General features: G+C 42.7%; 3 protein-coding genes across 3 annotated transcripts in view; 1 reads left to right on the top strand and 2 right to left on the bottom strand.

The window, feature by feature from the left end:
- The first annotated feature begins 265 nt into the window (after window positions 1-265).
- Window positions 266-11367, top strand: smarcad1a (SNF2 related chromatin remodeling ATPase with DExD box 1a). Its single transcript, XM_072387762.1, has 23 exons — window positions 266-719; window positions 1421-1547; window positions 1683-1818; window positions 1981-2050; window positions 2157-2251; window positions 2417-2515; window positions 3140-3218; window positions 3340-4028; window positions 4463-4659; window positions 5283-5373; window positions 5784-5883; window positions 6061-6120; window positions 6352-6427; window positions 6553-6688; window positions 6809-6940; window positions 7512-7607; window positions 7877-7994; window positions 8078-8193; window positions 8288-8476; window positions 8558-8676; window positions 9125-9307; window positions 9448-9557; window positions 10211-11367. The coding sequence occupies exons 1-23, from the start codon at window positions 614-616 to the stop codon at window positions 10270-10272; spliced, it is 3186 nt and encodes a 1061-aa protein (XP_072243863.1). The 5' UTR covers window positions 266-613; the 3' UTR covers window positions 10273-11367.
- A 1083-nt stretch (window positions 11368-12450) lies between these two features.
- The window catches only part of prf1.5 (perforin 1.5), a 71151-nt gene continuing 63599 nt past the window's right edge, over window positions 12451-20002 (bottom strand). Inside the window, exons 2-6 of the mRNA XM_072387776.1 lie at window positions 15566-15788; window positions 15068-15340; window positions 14558-14829; window positions 13694-13835; window positions 12451-13540 (exon numbers count right to left, since the gene is read on the bottom strand). Of these exons, the coding sequence (XP_072243877.1) occupies window positions 12653-13540; window positions 13694-13835; window positions 14558-14829; window positions 15068-15334 (1569 nt within the window). The 5' untranslated portion in view covers window positions 15335-15340; window positions 15566-15788 and the 3' untranslated portion in view covers window positions 12451-12652. The remainder of the gene's footprint in view (window positions 13541-13693; window positions 13836-14557; window positions 14830-15067; window positions 15341-15565; window positions 15789-20002) is intronic.
- mpeg1.1 (macrophage expressed 1, tandem duplicate 1) lies at window positions 17014-19983 on the bottom strand. Its single transcript, XM_072387773.1, has 2 exons — window positions 19447-19983; window positions 17014-19120 (listed from the first exon to the last, which is right to left on the bottom strand). The coding sequence occupies exons 1-2, from the start codon at window positions 19894-19896 to the stop codon at window positions 17462-17464; spliced, it is 2109 nt and encodes a 702-aa protein (XP_072243874.1). The 5' UTR covers window positions 19897-19983; the 3' UTR covers window positions 17014-17461.

The following is a 20002-nucleotide window of genomic DNA, read 5'->3' as shown; positions in this document are numbered from 1 at the left end:
TACATAACACTACGTTTGTTTGTATCTACGGGGAGACCATAACACGTAATATACTGAACAACGTTAAATTTATCACAAGGTCTCTTAGTGAGATGGAGGTTAGAAGTAAGTAATGTGACCGGGGTACCTAACTATTCATCGCCCAGTCCAGCGAGCATACAATCGTAGTGTGAGCAAAGACGGAAGTATATCACAGTGTACTATCTTGACTTCACAGGAAGGTTACCGCCCACTTTTTCCTCTGACCAATTAGCAGTGCCGGCAAAGCATCCTCTGGGGCCACCGCAGATAGCGGGAAACCGGCTGCTGTTGAGATAATTAAACGAACAGAAATTAGAGTCGAAAATGACTTCCTTTCTTTTTTAATCAATCAATTTTGTGTTATCAGTCGGTTTCTAGCTATTGCGGTCACAAACGCAACAGTGACAAAGCTTGAAATCCTCGTCTTTTCAGGACTGCATTCCTGGCCCTCACGCTAACATCTGACGTTAGCTGGATTATCACGTTGGCTAACAGGGACGTTGGGCTTCATGCGACGAGACACAACAGAGAGAAAATACTGCCGACGAGACAAAGGACTGCTGTTGTCAGTCATAAAAAAGGACTTGCTGAAATGAGTCTGTTCAATTTAGATCGATTTCGTTTTGAGAAGAAGACTGCTGATAAAGACCAGGTGTGCGGGTCCAAAAGTCCTGAGTCTGAGAAGGAGAATAAGCCAGGTATCAATTAGCAAAGCTAGCCTGCATCGCTGTTAGCCAGATGTGTCAGACGTGCTATTGTTAACAGCAGCGTTAGTGTACTGACATGGGTATTATTCACAAGCAGAGCCATGCTACAGCTCAGAGTAACTATTCCCCACAGCCGTCGCACCGTAACATTTTGTTAGTGAGACTGTGTTCCTTTTGTTTCATTGGGCTGTGTTGAAAGTCATTGATATGAAATCACAAGAGTATGCAAACGGTATTGTGAAGGAATTTTAAGATTTGACGTATTGTCGATCCTGTCTTCCTCGTTTTAAACCAGTCAAAGGAAATGACAGTCAGTTGTATAACGAGACCTCATGTCTCTATATGGTCTGTTGTTCAAGTAGATGGCACAAATATTAAGCCCACCTTGTGTAATTTATATCTCCTTTACATGTCCAAGTGTGTGTGAGGGAGGCCATTGTCATTCCCACTGATAGCATTTATTACTAACCTTGAGATGGATAGCCAGACCTTAAATGTACATGCTCCTTAAATGGTGTGGTACATTTTTACATGATGGCTAAGCAGCAAGATATTTATTTGAAAGCGTGTATTCGTCAACAAGACAACATGCCTTTACAAGCTGTTTTAGTTGTACATTCCACTTCTTGTATGCTTTGTATTACCGACGGCGAGTGCACCTGCCAACGCGTTTTCATCATTGTGTTTTGCAGCCCAGATGAAACCTGTCAAAGCCCCATCTAAGTCCCATGCACGAGGAGTGGTTTTTGAGGAAGTCCTTTCGATCGACTTGGAAGAGGATGAGGTCCTGTCTGAACCAAGGTTAACCAGGAACTCTAAGTATGTGCTCATCTAGCTTCTCTAGTCCTTGTGGTTTCTCATTAAGCACTTGGGCATGATCGAGTGTGCTCGCGATGAAATGTCGTCGTCACATTCATACTTTCTGACAGAATTGCTGTTGTTTCTCTGTTCCAGGAACCCTCTACAAAAGGCATCCAGAGCTGTGGTATCGGAGCACACAGATGAGACGGATGAGGACAACGAGCTGGATGACAAAATGAACAGACTGCTGATGATGTTTCCCCAGCTGACAAGGACTCAGCTACTGGAGGTGGGACTTGGAAAAAGCAGAGGCATTTTAGCCTTTTAGCACAGAACACAGTCGTTTCACTCCAGAGATGCTGTAAGCCAGTTTGCTGGATTTCTCTTACAGCGTTGGGCTGTGTCAAACATATGCGAATTGATTTCACTGTAGGTTCTGCTCTGTTCTCAGGTCATTGGAAGTACAAGCACATTGGATGGGGCTGTAGCTGCCTGTCTTTTAAAATTCGGTGATAAAGAAGGTAAATCCTTGTTTCTCAGTTTCTTCAGAAGCACACAATGAATACGTCTAACTTCCCTTTGTTATAATGCTATAATGCCTCCTTGCCACCTGCTTTATCTACTTAGCTCCGAGTAGAGGCCAGAAGAGAAAGCAGGATGGATCCAGCGGTTCTCGGGACAAGGGTGAGATTCAGCCGGACAAGAAACGGAGACCATCAGTGGTAAGACCACCATAGCTGCTTTTATTGTATTCATTTTGAAATGGCACGACAAGTATTTTGCTCCTATGCAGCTCTTAGCAGGCATTCATGAGCCGAGTTGATAAGATTTCTGCTTCCTTTTTATTTTTTTTTAAGAAGAAATGTGTGTATTTATTTACTTCAAAGGTCTCCGAAGAGGAAAATGAAGGGAAAGAACCTGGCTGGGAGAAGCAAGAAGCCATGGTCAGAAAACTGCAAAAAAGGTTTCCTGATCAGGACAAGGAGGTGAAGACAGTGTGTCTAATGGGCTATAACTTTAGTACTGGGATCTTTGACCATCTTATTGTCTGTATAACACGATGACTGAGTCTCAGTTTGTGTTGTCACATGATACTAGATAATGTGATTTAAGTGGTCCAGAGGAAATAGATTATATTGCTCTCTGCTGCTTTGCTTGAGTCAGCAGCTGCTGCTTAGCGTCCTAAAAAAAAACTTTGAAAGCTTTCTTGCTTGAAAACAAGTTTTGCTTTAGATAAGTTATGCTTCATGAAGAATTAATGAAAAGTTTCATGGGATATTACATTGTAGCAAAGAAAATGTCGCAGAACACTTTGCTAAATTGTGAAAAATCGCATTTAGGAAAATGTAAGTTTTTGTTCTTGGTTTTGTCTGTAAACTGGGTGAACAAACCGGAACGGGACTCCCTGAACTTGTGGGCGATATTTAGTGTAACGTTCAGGGTCTCGTTATCCTGAAACAAAAAAACACGGATTGTTTCAGTTGCTCTGGCTTTGTGTTCTGATTCCAAAGCAAAATGGAAGAAGCCAAAGGCATCCCTTACAGCTGCTTGCGGAAATGGAGGATGTTGTGTTACAGTTCTGATGCCAATCTGCTGTCTGTGTGGTGCAGGAGCTGCGGATGGTGCTGCAGGAACATGACTGGAACGTTGAAGACGCTCTGCAGGTTCTGCAGATGTTCTCTGACACAGGTGCAGAGCAGACTTCTCACCTTTCCGCTTCCGTCATCTTTATATTGATACTTCTAACTTGTGTAACAATGATTCCAATCGATGCCTCACTGATACTAGCCTTTATTTCTCCTGTTCTCAGATAATGCTAGTTTTTGCTCAGCTGAGTCGGATGAAAAGAAATCGAAGAGCAAGGACAAGTCGGCCAGAAATGACAAAGAGATGAACCAGAAATATCACGGAGGCGGCACAAAGGGGAGAGATCGTAAGGATTCTAAAAACAATGAAAATATTAGCGACACTGAGGGAAACAGTACGGATGATACGGACACTACAAAGGACAGCGAAGATGAATTGGAATCGGAGAGAAGCAAAAGTTCCAAAGTTAGAAGTGGCACTTCCACTCTTTCTTCGTGGATTACAAAAAAAACCGATCCAGTGTCTTCATCGTCCCTCTTAAAGCAGACGGCTACCTCTGCCGCCCTCAAGCCAGCCTCTTCCTCCTCAGTCTCCCAGACCTTGTCCAGATTTTCCAGTGAGACCAGCAAAGCTAAGAAACTGGCAGCGGAGCGAAAGATGAAGGCGCGGGCCGCGGCCAAACCCGACAGCTCCGAGGAGGAAAACTACGACGAGGAGGACGCCGTCACAAGCGAGTTTGAGGACTCGGATGACGAGCTCAAGGGTGAAGACGGCATGATGGGTGTGAAGAAGGAGATGCTGACTTTCTTCCGGAACGCGTCTATAGATGAGCTGTCGCTGATCGCCGGGTGTTCTGTTAAAAAGGCACAGAAGATCGTGGAACTGAGACCCTTCGACAGCTGGTCAAGCCTGGTGAGAGAATATGCTTCTTTTTTTTAAGCAAGAATTCTCACGTAGGTTTCACGCAGATTATTTGCTCACGTTAAGTCGTTAAGATGTTTTGCGCGAGCTTTGAGTTGAAAAAGCTGTAACGGCAAAGAGGGGATAGCTTGTGACAGTCAGCAACTGTTTCACAGGACACGGGGAACACATCAGTTCAACACACACAAGTCTTCTATATAAAATGGCCGTGTGTTATTCCTCAATATGCCTTCAAGAACATTTTGAATCATATTTCAGTTAAGTGATGCACAAAACCTGTCGAGGCAGGATGGACAGTCAAAGCTCACTGCTTAAGCCAAGAGAAATTTTCACATATTTAGTCTCAGTTGAAATATGGGTAAAAACGGTAATAAGAAAAGTGTCTGCAGTTTGTGAATTGTAACTTTGTGGTTCTTCCTCTCCAGTGGGATGTCTTCCATAAGGAAAACGGACTTTCAAAAGACTTATTGTTGGGGTGCAAAGTTGTCCTCAAAGAGCGGAAGGTTGTCCTGGGGTTAATGTCCAAATGTGAGACCATTTCTTCAAAAATGGTCAAGTGTGTCACTGAGGTAATGGAGAGCGGAACGGGCTCCGTGGAACAGCCCGGCGTACTCAACAGCCAGTGAGTAAAACTCATTTCTCCACATTCTCCGATTATTGAAAAGCTCATTTGATGAACAAAGAAGGTAGACTCTGCTGCACCCCGTTTGTCACGTGGTTTCTGAAGATGCATTTGAATAAGGCACAAAATCAGATCGCCCCTACTGTCTTCCATGGGCTTTATGAAACTGCTGGGCTGAAAGTTTCTTAAAGGTTTGTAAGTGGAATTGATATCATCATAGCCACTTTGACAACATGTCCTAATGCAGCATGTGAGCTTAGACCCGTGATGAGGGAACTGCATGTGGACTGTGTAGATTTTCACTACAGACATCTTGTACCCTGTGGGAAGATGCTGTAGTTAGAATTTCTAATGACAAGTAAACCGTGCCATATGAAGCATTTCCAAGCATCTTTTGTTTTTTGGGGGGAGTCCCATGAAAAACATGTGCCTACCACACAAATACTGGAGACACAAGCTGGAGAAATGATGGAAATGTCATCCCATGTTTGTGGAAGTTAATAAATTATGCTTCAAGTGAGAAACAGAATGCTTACACACACACACACACACGTATCATTTATTCAGTAAACCTTTTGTGTTCATGTGAAACTGAGAAATCCCATTCTTGCTCTTACTTTCAGGTTTGAGCTTAAACCCTATCAGCTGATTGGTCTAAAGTGGCTGCTGCTGCTGCACGAACACAAGCTGAGCGGCATCCTCGCTGACGAAATGGTAAGATGCCCAGCTAAGAACCAGCGGGGTCCCATGCATACGCAGTACCAACGTTTATCAGGCGTCGATTGTCAGCTTTTCGAAATCTAATTGGATTCTGTGAGCCTTGCTAACCCGTTAAGAGCTGAGGCCTCAAACAGCTGAGGGTTTGTGGAGAACTTTGCTGTCCACCAAGACCTTTTCTCAGCCTCTGAAGAAACACGAAACAACACCTTTATTGTACAGTTTTGACTTTTGCTCTTGTTCTTAAAGAGATGGTGCATTTGTGTGCATTTATACTCCACTTTGTGTGTATTTAGAAGCTCTGTTTCAGATGTTGTTCCTGTTTTATCGACTTGGCTCTTTATGACGGTTTGATTCCTAATATTTCTCTTCACCGCCGTTGTGCTTTTGCTCACTTGCTCTCTCAGGGTTTAGGAAAAACTATCCAGGCTATAGCGTTTCTGGCCCAGCTTTATGAGAATGGAATAGATGGCCCACACCTCATTGTTGTGCCTTCTTCTACACTTGGTAATTATCTTCAAAAATAGCACACTCCGCTACCTTGCCTCATGCTTCCTATGACGAGGTTTAATTTCATACTATGCATTTCTATTGTCTAAGGCAGAGGCAGTTTTCAGATGTATTTCTATTGTGTCTTCGTGTTTAATGCAATAAAGGTTTCTGTTTTCTTCCTCTGTATTGTAGATAACTGGGTCAGGGAGCTCAAGCTGTGGTGCCCAAGTCTCAATGTGCTTATCTATTATGGTAAGACTCTACTTTCATATTTTAGCAGCTTTGACATGTGCACCTTTAAACTGTCCTTAGTCTTTGAGTAATGCTCAGTGTCTACCAAGAGCAGCTCAGAATCAAAACGTGCTCCGTATCGTTTATCATCTCGATTATTGTGCCACTGATCGTTGAATGAGTTAGAAAAATACAGCATATCTGCTCTCAGTGTGAAATGAAATCCGAATATGACTCTCCTCTTCTGTGCAGGATCTTTGGAAGAGCGACGCTACCTCAGATATGACATCCTTAATAAAGATGTTGAGTTCAACGTCATTGTGACCACGTAAGCCAACATGGACCCCTTTAACCCGTGTCATTTTTTTGCTGATCCAATACATCAAGCATGCTCACGTTCACGTGGATGAAAGGAAAGTCACTTTGTCAGCTTGGTTTGTGTTTGACTTGCAGGTATAATTTGGCCATAGGCAACGACAGCGACCGCAGCCTTTTCCGGAAGCTCCACCTGAAGTACGCCGTGTTCGATGAAGGCCACATGTTGAAGAACATGAACTCTCTGCGCTATCGCCACCTCATGTCTATTAATGTTCGTTGACTCGTTTGCTCTGGTGTATTTCCACCCCCACACTTTTCACATCGTCCCTCAGACTCGTTTCCCTCTAAATTACTGCAGAATTTGGACGCTCTTGTTTTTCTTTCCCTGTAGGCAGGGCATCGCCTGCTGCTGACTGGAACTCCTTTGCAGAACAACCTCCTGGAGCTGATGTCTCTCTTGAACTTCATCATGCCCTCTCTGTTCTCCAGCTCCACTACACAGCTCTCCAAAATGTTTTCTATGGTACGTTTCTATGAGATGCCAAGCTGGATGGTACCAAAGAACTGAATGCAAATGACCTACAAAAGCAAGCCTGCCCTTCTCTGCCTTTTATGGACAGACTATTCGGATGCATCATTTAAATGTCTTTGCCTTAGGACTCAGTAGAGGGCACTCTAACAGCAGCGTGGGCTAATCTCTACCCTGGTGACCTATCAGTACAATGAGCAAAGTTTTTGCCATAAATGTTAGAATCAAAGGCAATAATACTCAAGCAAATTGACTTCCGATGTTCATCTTCTTCTAAAAAATTCTAGAAAATAAAGATTTTTAGGCAAAAATATGCAAACAATCTGTATTGTTTTGAAGAGGCTTTTCAGGAACTGAAAATGTTTTTTTTTTTTTTTTTTTAAGGGAATTTAAATTTAAACACACTCGTATCATTAGTTTTTGTTTCATATTCATCCAGAACACAGTTTTAAGGAAAAAGTGACAGCCCTTATATGAACATCCTCAGGCAGCTGCAATATGATACGTGTATGTAATTGTTTTTGTGTTATGGCACCGAAATGTTAATTTTTACCTTATGTGTCAGAAATCCTATGAGGAACAAAGCCGTTTTGAGAGGGATCGTATTTCTCAGGCCAAACTCATCATGAAACCTTTTATCCTTCGTAGAATCAAGAGTGAGGTGAGTTGATCTGGTTCCCTTTGTTGTAATGCACTTTCTTCTTCACAGCAAGCTGTGTTCAATCTATATAAGTCATTGAATCGAATGAGTTTGTCACAATTGTTAGTAAAATCAGAGCATCCTGAGAAAAACGCACAGTAAACAGCATTCATTATCTTGAGAGAATCCAGTGGAAGCACACTTGTAGAACGATAGATTCTCTTATTATCTTCAGCTTGGGTGAGTTTAAACGGTTTAATCAATAACTAACTGATGTTTCTTTTTACCAGGTCCTTAAGCAGCTGCCAGCTAAAGAAGAGAAGATCGAGTTCTGCTCAATGAGTGAGAAACAGCAGGTTCTCTACCAGAACCTCTTTAAAAAACTCAAGACTTCCACCAATGGAGAGAGTGAGTCCAACTTATAAATGGCTCAATTCTCTTCTGCCCGTATTGTGTTTAGCATGAGTTAATCCCGATATTCCTGTCTTCAGAGCGCGAGTTGTGTAACGTGATGATGCAGTTGAGGAAAATGGCCAACCACCCCCTGCTTCACAGGCAGTACTACACCACAGAAAAGCTCAAAGCCATGAGCAAACTCATGCTCAAGGTCAGTGCTGCTGCCGCCGGACTCTCAGGTTCTGCCTCTTTCAGCCTCCCTTCTTTCACTTCTGGGTTTCACTTCTTTCTGTTTTCCTTCTCAGGAGCCAACGCACTTTGATGCAGATCCTGTTCTGATTCAGGAGGACATGGAGGTGATGTCAGACTTTGAGCTGCATCGTCTGTGTCAGCAGTACTCTTCCATCAGCTCCTACCAGCTCAATAATGATCTTCTGCTCGACTCTGGGAAATTCCGCCACCTCATAGAGCTTCTGGCCTCACTAAAAAACAAGGTCGCTGTGACTGTGCATAACTGTGGTTCAGTGCATATAACCTTTATTAGCACGGATTCTAACTTTCCCCACGATCTACAGGGAGACCGAGTGGTGTTATTCAGTCAGTTCACCATGATGCTGGACATTGTGGAAGTGCTGCTGAGACATCTTAAGCATCGTTACGTCAGGCTGGATGGATCCACGCCCATAGCTGACAGGTCAGATTTATGTCAGATTCAAACACTGAAGGTTTTGGTAAATTGTAGCCAATGAAAATTAGTCATTAAACGTTTAATCTTACAGTATCTTATCAAGATTTATATATGACAGAATGATCACTCATTTAGAGTGATCCTAAGGTGTGGAGCCAGGCAACATCCCTGCTGCAAACAGCAGCATTTCCCTCTCCTTGTTGTACTGCAGCAGGACTCCTGCACATGCTCACACTGGGATTCTGCTGCTGGAATTACAGCTTCAGCCATATGTTTGGACACATCTTATTAGTGTCCAAACCTTTAACATGTGTTCTACATCTTCAGTGTTCATTTTATCGGCCTCTCTTTGTTTATTTTACGTTGCCTCACGATGAAAAAAGGGTGCCACACTAAGAAAGTTCCTCCACTTGCACTCACGTGCAATGTCTCCTATGTTTTCTTTGCCTTTCAGGATTGTGTTGATTGATGAGTACAACACGGACCCTGACATATTTGTGTTTCTGTTATCGACGCGAGCCGGTGGGCTCGGCATCAACCTTACCTCAGCAAACGTCGTTATCCTACACGACATCGACTGCAATCCCTACAACGACAAACAGGCAGAGGACAGATGTCACCGTGTCGGCCAGACAAGGTTAGACGGGATCTTGCTATCAGTATCAGTATCGCATCAATATGATACAATGGGTCTTTATTGCAGTTACAGGGAGGTAGAAAGCATGTCTGCTGCATTGGTTTGGTGTAGGTGGTAATGTGCCTCGCTGTGTGTGTCAGGACTGTGCAGGTGATAAAGCTCATCAGTAAGGACAGCATAGAGGACTGCATCCTGCAGCTCAGCCACAAGAAACTGAAACTGGAGCAGGACATGACTGCAGCTGAACAAGGTAAGAGTTGTTTAAACCTTTATTGTCTGCATTTCCATTCTGTTATGTAAAGGATACATTAAAGGAATTAGTATTTACCTTAAACTGTGGTTTCCTTAACATAATGTCGGACATAAGGGGCTTTATGCACGTACCCCATAGTGGGCCGTCAGGCACATCTGGAACATCAATGAACAGGGACTCTCTTTGCCATTTTCAGATTCCATTAGTTTTTTTCTTAAACTTGTAGAATCAGCATCATATCTGTCAGAGGGCTCACTCTTATCAGCAAATGATGCACGACAAGGGAGACAGCGCTAACGGCTAACTTAGCATGTCGCACACAATGCCTGCTCATTTGTTCGTTTATCCAAAACAAGCAAGTGTTTTGTTTAAGTGCTATTTCGCCAAAACTCCAGTGACACAAGGAGACCAGCAGGGGGGGCTGTTTCCTCACGACAGTTTAGTGTAGAACACCCCGAGTAGCAGATATTTGACAGAAAGTATCTTAAAAAGTGAAAAGAGGCAGAACTTTCATAAATCTGTAGTCAGGATAAACTTTACAGAGAAGAATTTCATGTGGCAGGGAGCCGGTTGTCTATACTTCCTGGGCCTGCCTAGTTTAAACCTGCTAAGCAGAGGAGTTATTGATTTGTAAATGATTTGTTCTTTAGGTGGTGAGGGGACCATACCTGAAGATATGGCATCTTTGATCAAAGCCTCACTCGGACTGTGATGCTCAAACGCATCGAACCTCAAACTGGACCCGTGTATTTTTAAGGCACTCCCGAGACTCTGGACAGACTTGAGTTCTGACTGAATATCCACATACGTGTCTTAACTAGAGGACTACTGCAAACCGTATACTGCCATGGAACAGAACTCTGTAGCATGGTAGCTGTGCCTAAAATACCTTTCTTTTCTTTTTTTTACATGCACACAGTTTTTGACGAGACCAGTCAGTATATAATGGCTAAACTAAAAGTTTGCCTTCTGAATAACCTCCACTCCAGATGTTGCTGAAAGCGAAAACGGGCAGTTTGGATGCTCGGAACAAAGGCCCTGCAGTGCAGCATGTGGAGCGAGAGAATAATCTGCTTTGTTCACATGACTCCTGCAGTTTTATGTTCTCTACACTGACATGATTCCCCCCCCCCCCCCCCCCCCCAAATTCTTGAACATTTGCTCACTCAAAACAGATTGATATGGGTGCTTTTTATCCTTTCATTTCACTCTTGCAGCTTGCCTGTCATTCTTTCCAATTATTAAAAAAGAAGAATCAATTTTTTTCTGGCTGCTCTGATCCATGGCAACACTGGAGTAGCATCAGGTTGGATAAATATGCTGAAAAAGTTGCAGACACACGAATTTCTCCCTAAAATCTCTTTGATGTAAAATTCTGCAATGAAGTCACTGTCACTGTAAGTCCTGAGTTACATCCGTGTGTCACGTTCTAATTGGCAGTTCTCAGCAAAGACCGACTGGCCTTTCTTTATTGATTAAATGTGTTTGTTTTAGTGTCGTCGATGCATTTGATTTAAGTTTAAATGTTTTTGGGGGTTTTTTTGTGAGTAAAATTAGACAAACTGAAGCACGAGTATAATGACATGATTTGGAAACAAGGTGTTTGAATTATTTTCTTTCGACTCCTGTAAATTTCTTGAGCCAAGGGACACACCGATGATTTAGAGGGCAGCTGCGTCATTTCATATAGCGAGTAAGTGGCCAATGTGTGTTGTAAGTGTTCAGGTGTTACTGTAAAAGTTTTTACTAAGTCCTTTGTATGTTTTTCAGGTTTGTGTTTGAGCTGAATAATAAATATTGGAATACACATTTGTGTCATACCTCAAATGATTGAGCCGAGAAGCTTCTAATAAGAAATGTTAGTTTTTTTTTTTTTTTTTTTAAATGATTGATTATTCATACATTACAGTTATTTACTTTTAGTTGTTTTGAAATGGTTTTCAAAAGTGTTATTATAGTGTTATTATAGATTAAAGAAAAGAGAAGGAGAAACATTTTGCAATGTTTCTGTAACGGTCACCAGAATTCTCCTCTTCATCGTCACTTTTCTTCACCCATCACCCATCAGTGCAACAGATGGAGCCGGCGGCCCTCAGGAGTCACTCCGGTGAGGGAGTTTCTCTGCTTCGAGACTATTCATCTGCATTCTGCTCGTGGGAACTGTGGACTTCGCTCCGTGCGACTAGATTTGGGTGGGAATTTGTTTTCATTTTACGAGTCCTTCACAGTCACGCATGAGTGAGAATCATTTTTGTGCAGTTGTCAGAGAAACGCTGCATTAAACTGCTGTCCCAATAAGAAATGATTTAGCACGTCTGTGTCTGAAGCACAGAAATCTGACGTTTGTTTGGAAAGCGAAACGTGTCACCGGGACCGTGATATGCCAACATATCCAGCTTGAAATTGAACGTTTTCGGAAGCTCGGTATGTGCCCAGAACTGCGAAAGTGCCAACTACACGTATCTCGAATATGTTTTTACAAGCATTCTTTATGTTGTTTGTTTTAATCTTTACGGTTTCAAAACCACAAAGAAGACAAAAATGACCATCCTACATTCACTGGTCCTTTTAAGTCTCTTCACAGCTGTGGACAGAGTGAGGACCAATTTTGTGGTTAGGATCCAGGATAAAAATAAAGAGGTTTGCTTTTTGTCTGTCCAGCATGTCAGCAAACGGATTTCTCCGAAAGATCTCTTGCTCTTCTAGACCTGTTTCGAATCAATAAAAAAAAAAAATTAAATTTATAGCTCTCCGTTGACTCTTTGGCAGCCGACTGTTCTTTGAACTTAACCAGGACTTTCCCAACTATGACTGAGGATCAACCAAAGGCTGAACAAGGTACTTGTAAACTTTTATTGCGTTCACTGAACTTTACACAGAATTTTTTTATCATGGGGACAGAAATCTTCAGCAGGTCAAACAAGTAAAGAAAATGGTTTATTATGATATGTACAAAGAATTCTCCAGGACTCCATTACAAGACAGTATGGTGAGGGGAAAAAAAGTGCTTAAAATGCTTATTCCTACAATTCTAGGAAAAGCATTGTTTACAAGTACTTGGTGGGGGTGGGAGGACTACATATTACATAGGACTACTCAGCATTTGGGGAGTATCGTCCACACCTAAAACCAGTCAAATGAGCGTCACATGTAATGACGTAAGTGAAATAGAGAACTCCTTTGCGGAGCTTGCAGCTTACAGAATGCGTTCCTCTCTCAGGAAAGACGACACATCTCCCTGCAATGTCATTATAAAGCACGTCCCTATCCCAGACTTCAAAAGTCAACTCGTGACCCAGTTCCACCGAGCCAAAATCATAAGTGACATTCCACACTGGGTCATTGTTATCCATCACCGTCTCGGTTTCCTCATATATGCCACTGTAGAAGATCTTCACGTAGGCGTCTGTTTTTGTGAAGGTGTCAGCTCTCAGCCCTGCAGCTCTGTGGATCTCCAGTAGTAAAGTTCCTCTGCCAGCCCTCAAGGGACAGCAGTTATGGTCCAGGTTGGGAGTTGGGGAGCAGTTCTTTAAACCAAGTTGGTCCTGTTGTAGCTGGTTCTCTTTAATATAGTCTGTGACTGTGCTTCTCAGATTAGCGCTGATCTGTGGGTCCTGCACCAAGTGATGCAGAGGGAAGATAGCATAGGAAACCACATCAGGGTTATCGTGAAGGCTGTTCAACCAGCTGCGGTATGCCTCGGAGGGATCTTCCTGATAGAGAATGTCTGGAAAGTACTTCTCCCCTCCAATTACTTCGACTTTATGTGTCATAAAGCCCTGGTAGAAGCCCATGCTCATGTTGCCTTTGAGGAGGTTGTCGCACTTGTTGGAGAAGGATGCATTGGCAGGGAGGAAACCCAGAGCCATCCGGAGTTCAAGATTCAGGCAGTTTTTTATATCCGACTCTGAGAAGCCCTTCAGTGTGGCCAGGCAGGTTCTGAAGGCTGTGATTCGCCTCACCTTTCCACCAAGTTGGACCTATCAAACACAAATATTGGAATGAAGAGAGAGAAATTATTACAACATATTCAGCTTCCTCAATACGAAAAAAAAAAAGAGATTCTGCAACGTCTACTACATTATGAAATGCTGGGAAAGAAGACATTTATTATTTAAGAAGTTTCCCCTGACCTGATGTATATAATGTGTTCCGTAGGTGTCTATGAGCCGCCTGTATAGGGCTCTGTTCTGAGCTGTGCTTAAACTCTGTGGGAGTCTCTGCAGATGCTTTGTGAACTCTGCACTCAGCTGGGGATGATCGGCCAGCCTGTAGCTACAAAAAAACAAAAGGCATTAGTTCAACTGCATAAATCTTGACTTTTTGTAACAAAGACGATGAACTGCTGTGGATTAAGATAACTATGATGCAAAGTGTGCAAGCTTGTGGATTTGATGTGAGATCCCGTGGAGAACAAGTTTTTTTTTTTTTTAACCCTTGTATTTTGTTCCCTGTGAAGTCGCTAAGCTAAATCATTATACTTGCATCAAAATGGCTCTTTAACTTCCTTCTGAAATCTTTTTTAACATCTTATAAAGTGGCAGTTAGAAAACGATATATTTATGTCAACCTATGAGTTTTTGTCATGGTGCAATCAATGTCTCTTTTCACATGTTAAACCGTGTAATTGTGGGCACCGTGTTTATAGTGCTGTCCTGCACCTCTGCCTACTTAAAAGCAACATTGGTTAAGGGCGCTTTGGTGAACTCGCTAAGCCACAACTCTTCTATGTAAAAGTGTACGTTTTTAATCTAGTGGAAACCTAAGGATCATAAATCCCTTCCAGTTTGCACCATGTGTTAACTCTATAGGACTTATAGTAAATGGTTGAAGCTCCACTCCAGTAGTATTCGTAGTCCAGAATACTTTTTAAAAGTCTCATAAAGTAAGTTCAAGTTTCCACGGGAATTTATGTCAAGAAAAACCCTGACATGAACTTTTAAGGGTTTAAGAGTTGACATTTCTGCATTTCAGTTAAATCACCCACTCCTGTTTACCTGTAGTAGGTGCAACTGATTTCATGAATGGCAAAAGTGGCTTTGTCCACACTGTGCTGGGAACGAGCAAATTTGGCCAAATCTGAGCGGCTTCCTCCCAGCACTGCCTGGCCAATGTTATCGAGGCTCAAACCTAAGCCCCAGTTGTTGCTGACCAGTGAGTTGGAGCTGCGCAAAAGGGAGTCCACGGAGTGGTGGAGTGCACTCGAGAGCTGCTTACTGCAGCGACTGAAGGGACGCCAGTCGAGCACAGCTGCTGGGAGCCTCTGGATCTGAGGGGGGAAAAGAAATATGGGATGTTGACTGGGTTCCAGGTGGTGGGAGAAAAATAATTAGTATGGAATGTCACAGGGCGAGGCAAAACTGCAGAGCAGGAAGAGGAGCACAGAAAACTAATAGTTGGACTGGATAAACAGGATGGAGGATAGACTATGTGAAGATGCTATAAAAAAATTAATATGAAAAAAAAACAGTAAGAAGAGGTCAAGCAGCAAGTTATAAGATCTTCACCTGTCCTTGTTGGAAGCGGTTTGGACACAGTGTGCAGGTGCTGTTGTCTGCCAGATGAGCTTTAACATTGATGACATATGCTCCTGTTCGACGTAACCGCACCACATCGAAACCCTCCCCTGCCAGGTTGTGCCCTGGGACGAAAGGAGCCTTTTCACACTCTGGTCTGGTGCCAGTCTGACAGCTCCGGACTATGCAGACCTCAAACATTACTGACAAGGCCAATATGTACAATGTCTTTCTCCAATGGTAACCTCCTTCTTGCATGGTTACCTAAATGCAACAGAACAGGGTCAGAAAGAAACACTCCCGATTAGATTCGAGAAGAGTATCATGTAGTATTTTGCAATGTTGTTTTAAGGTTCTTAGACAGTAAATGCAGATGAGCTTTTAATCCACTGTGCTTTGTAAACGGCATTAATCCTGCCACAGATGTTACGTCTCTGCTAAAAACATGCGCAACAGAGAGACACATCACTAAAGAACGTGCACGCTTACCTCGGGATTTGTTTTTCGTTCGTCTGACTGACCGGTCTCTCTGGAGAGTCAAGGAGTTGCTTTCTTTTCCTGTCCAATTGCGTCTCTTGCTTTTAGGTCTTGCTCTTTACTTTCCCCATCGATGGAGCAGCTGACTGTAAACGGTGAATTGCAAACTGACAAAAGTTTCGATCCTGCTGGACATAAAGACACAGCTGAGAGAGCTTTGGCCTTGCTTGGCAGACTGTGTCCGCTGGGTCAACTCTTTGCTCTGTCCTCCTCCCTTTGAAAAGGAGGGAGGTTCCCTTGCTTTGAAGCTTTGTATCTGCAGCGCTCTCACTCTTTCTCTCTCTGTCCCTCACCCCCGAAGGCCTTAGCAATTTCCTCAGCTTGAGTGGTTTTGTTTTCATGCTCGAGACCCAGTTCTATAAATCCCTGTACAGTATGTGCTTGCATGTGCATGTGTGGGGGAGGGAGACCTTTGTTGTACTCTTTACTGGAAATGTGGGTCTGTGTGTTTGCAGCACATGCCTGTTGGACTGGATGTGTATTTTTCTCAATATAATGTCTGAGCTGGCCTGTCTGTGTAGCAACAGCCTCACCAAAACCATGAGGTCAGCTTTGCCAGTGTCTATTTGTGACTGTGGGTGGAATGTTGGTGGTTTTCTCATTGAGTTCAAGGAAGATAAAAGTGTCTTTCTGTGCTTTGTGCAAAAGGCTTCTTTCAACATGAGAAATGCTTCCTTCATTCAAAATAAAAAAGAAGTTTGAAGCCATCAGCAAACTTCATAAATCTGGTTATTCGGCCTAACTGAGTAAATTAGGATGAGGGGCATTGGTTAGTTTTGCAACCAACCAGCCAATCAATGCTACAATTAAGTGTAAGAAGTTTTTTTTTATGTTGTTGTTGTGTGGAGAAGACAAACTTATTCAAGGTCAGTAATCATCGTAGCACTTCATGAAGCAGGCCTTTATAGTAAAGTGGTGAAGCAGAGGCCATTTGTCACTAAAAGGTGTATGGAAGCCTGATAGAAATTTGCCAAAAGGTCTCATGTCATGAGAAACAAAGGTGTGGGAGACAGGTCAGGAAGGAGGGGAAGATGGGTGCAAAAAGGTAAATAGGATTCCTGCATTCATAGCTTCTCCGCATTCATTAATAGACTGATAGACTGGGTATACACTTCAAATGAATTCACAGATTTAACACAACTCAGTCTTTTGTTCTAGATGATGAAAAAAAAAAAAGAAACTCAATCACATCATTAAAAGCTGTTTGGTTTGTGTAATCTGCCACTAACTTGGAAAACTTAGGGAATTTCCCAAGTTTTACATGACTTACAAGAGTATAATGTAGGAATTAAAATAGACTTATTCTTTTCATTGATCTTAATTAATACTTTAATACACTTTAGAAGAGTTTGGTCTCATCAGTTTCAAAAGCATCATACAAAAAGTGAAATACAAACAAATAATAGATTCTTCAATGCTTTTTATTCAAATATTAGTAAAAAAAAGGAAAATACTGGTATACAATTATCAGTATAAATGTTCCAATATAATGTTGTATGAAGTGTCATTTAAACAGAGTTGTGCAAAGCAAACAAATACATTTACAGATTAATTTCAGAGCTTGAATATTGCTTCTACAAAGACCCCTCAGTGTCTTGAAAGGCAGATTGTGTGTGACGTCATTTGTCCCTCATCAAACTAAATACAGCATAATATTTTCTAAAATTTGTGACATAAAGCAACATTTTTCATACTAATAATACGTATACTGATTCCAAACAGAAGCTTTTAAACAACGTTGTGAAAAACGTTCTATCTTAAAAATGATTAGCTCTGAGATCAATAAGGAAGTTAAAAGCAAAATCACTCTCTTCCTGTATGCAGGTGCCATGTCCTGAGCTCTAGTTTTCAAGCCTCATCGCCTGTCTCACTTTCAGCCTCTCCACGTATTTCTTGATAGCCTCTACCTGTCCTCAACCCAGAAAAACTCCTCCTCCTCTTCCTCAACAGTAACACTACCACTATAACCACCAGCGCCATCATACCTATCACTCCAAATGCCACGCCTGCTTTTTCCCCACTAGACATCTGATTCATTTCTGGGTTAAGGTTTCGAACAATGTCCCTGATTTCCTCTGGTTTAGCAAGCTTCCATGCTTTAGTCTTCCCCACTCTGACCCAGCTCTGTTCTCCTTCAGTCATCACCATCACTGTGTTGGTGACTTGCATGTGGACAAGTGGTGGTTTGATAAAGGGAGGGAGATGGATTGGTAGCAGCTGCCCACCTGTGAACAATCCAGACTGGACACAGTAAAGGATTTCACAGCCGTCACTGACTGTAGCGAGGTGCTGACTGAACTTGGGAGGGCACCTGCGTTGGCTCTTAGCCAGCGGGTTAGTTGACTCACAGCTGAAGAGGCCTCCGAATGGTACCGCGTATCTGGTGCCGGTTTCATAGTCACTACTCACACAAAGCATTTGTCCATCCGAGAGAAACTTCACTGGAATGAATTCTGGGGGGCAGCTTTTGGCTTTTGTGATGGGGTTCAGGGAGGAAGGGCTGTAAATGCCTCCAAATAGATACCCTGAGTTGTCTGGGGCTTTTCCATTCACAGAGCACCAGTAGGTGTTAATGCGAGCAACGCGAACATGGTAGTTGTCCTGACACCGTGTTGAGTGACAAGAAAAAAACAGGTAACAGGAGTGTCTTTCTGTGTAGCAGTCATATGTTGTGTAGCCCTGCTGTCTCACTTCCGATCGCAGGAGAGTTGGAGTGTAAGGTACTCGACAAGAAAAGTCTCCTGTGTTTAAGTTTTTCTGGGCCAGGGCATCACAAATTGGATCAGCGTCTGGGGTGACTTTCTCGCACTTTTGGTAGACACCCCCAAAACTGAGGTTTGTGGCGGGGCCCTCACAGGAATTATCATCAACGTTGGCCTGGAAGTTGAAGTTCTTGGAGCTGACGTCGACACACCCGGGCCGGGTGTTGACCTTGTAGTACCGCTCTATGGCCTGACTCACCGTACGAGCCACTTTGCCAACTGTAGGCGATGGCAAATCAGGGAAAGTGTTGATGTTTATGAAATAGTGGAGGGGAAATCCTGAACGGTCGATGGCGACTAGGTTGTTTCTGGTACTTTCTTGCCACTTCTGCAGAGTGATGCCAGGATAAAAAGGTATGCCTCCGTGGCTTTGAATGAGGGAGTACTGAATGTTGGACTGGTATGTTTGAAGTGAAGTGCTCTGCTTGGTGTTTTGACTACTTATGTCAAACTTGAGTTTGTCAAAAAAGTTGAATCCAGCCAAGGCTTTGACGGTGGAAGTGTCTGACGCACTGTTAGACACATAAGTAGAACGGAGGTAGTCTTCCTGCGCCAAAAAGGCCCCGGCGTCGACACTCGTGATAACATGAGTTCCATAGTCCAGCACCATCGTCTCTGACAGATAGTCAGCGTTCTTCGTCTGATTGTTTTCAATTGCATCAGCAACATTTTTGACTTTCTCAGCAAAGCGTGAATCCAAAGTGAAGTCTGGGTAGGCCTTAACTGTGTAGATGAAGTTTCGAACCTTTTGAAGGAAAAGATTATATTGTCATTAAATGTTGTAAGTTATTGTTTTTTTAACAATTTACATTAATACATTTAATACATTTTTTTTAAATGTAACTACGTAACAGTTAAAAAAAAACTGTTTTGTTTCTTTTTCACTGCATTAAATGGCTGTAAAAAACTGATTATTCGAGACCACTCAACTTTTTGCCACTTTAAATGAGACATGGAAAAGTAGCACTTTTTTATGCATGGACAAAACATTTGAAGATTTTTTTGTTTTGTTTTAGTCACATTTACAAAACCTCTCACCTATGTGTTTTATATAGATAAAAAGAAACTTACCTGCACTCTGGCTGTTGTTGAAGAGTCTTTGACCTGATGGGTTTTCATCCTCGTGCTCTCAGAAGAAAATTTAGCATTCAGCACTGTGAGGAAAGAAATGTCACTGTTTATGGTATGAGATGTCGAGCTTTTCTGCTCCAGCCAAGAGCTGATTATCTCCGAGCTGGTCTCCACGCCTGTCTCCTTTTGGGGGATGACAAACACCTCATCTGGGATGAGGTAGAGCCCGTCCTCTGTGGTCTGGCACTGAAAGTAGCTGAGGTTCATGACTCGACCCATATCCATGTTCCGGAGATTGTCCCAGCCTCCGCCCGGCAGGACCTCCAACGCTGTGATGGGGATGTTGGTAGAGACGCGACATTGTCTGAGCCAGTTGGTTGGACGGCTCAAAGGGACTGAAAAACAGGCATTAAAGAAACAGCCAGCAAGGAATATTAGCTCTTTCATCATGGTTGCTCTTTTGTAAATGAGGGCCGGTGTGACTGACAACAGAGTTCAAGTCACGTCCTGCCTCCACTTATGCCAGATATCAAATGACATACAAGAACGGCTTATT

This window comes from Leuresthes tenuis, unplaced genomic scaffold, assembly GCF_036924035.1.
Source record: "Leuresthes tenuis unplaced genomic scaffold, fLeuTen1.0.hap1 SCAF_6, whole genome shotgun sequence".
Taxonomy (NCBI): domain Eukaryota; kingdom Metazoa; phylum Chordata; class Actinopteri; order Atheriniformes; family Atherinopsidae; genus Leuresthes; species Leuresthes tenuis.
This window is presented reverse-complemented; position numbering and strand designations above follow the sequence as displayed.

Coding starts and splice junctions, on each gene's coding strand:
- smarcad1a (XM_072387762.1), top strand. CDS start 614: ATGAGTCTGTTCAATTTAGATCGATTTCGTTTTGAGAAGAAGACTGCT. Junction 6,941..7,511: donor TCTCCAAAATGTTTTCTATG/GTACGTTTCTAT, acceptor CTTATGTGTCAG/AAATCCTATGAGGAACAAAG. Junction 8,677..9,124: donor TCCACGCCCATAGCTGACAG/GTCAGATTTATG, acceptor TTTGCCTTTCAG/GATTGTGTTGATTGATGAGT.
- mpeg1.1 (XM_072387773.1), bottom strand. CDS start 19,896: ATGATGAAAGAGCTAATATTCCTTGCTGGCTGTTTCTTTAATGCCTGT. Junction 19,121..19,446: donor CAACAACAGCCAGAGTGCAG/GTAAGTTTCTTT, acceptor TTCCTTCAAAAG/GTTCGAAACTTCATCTACAC.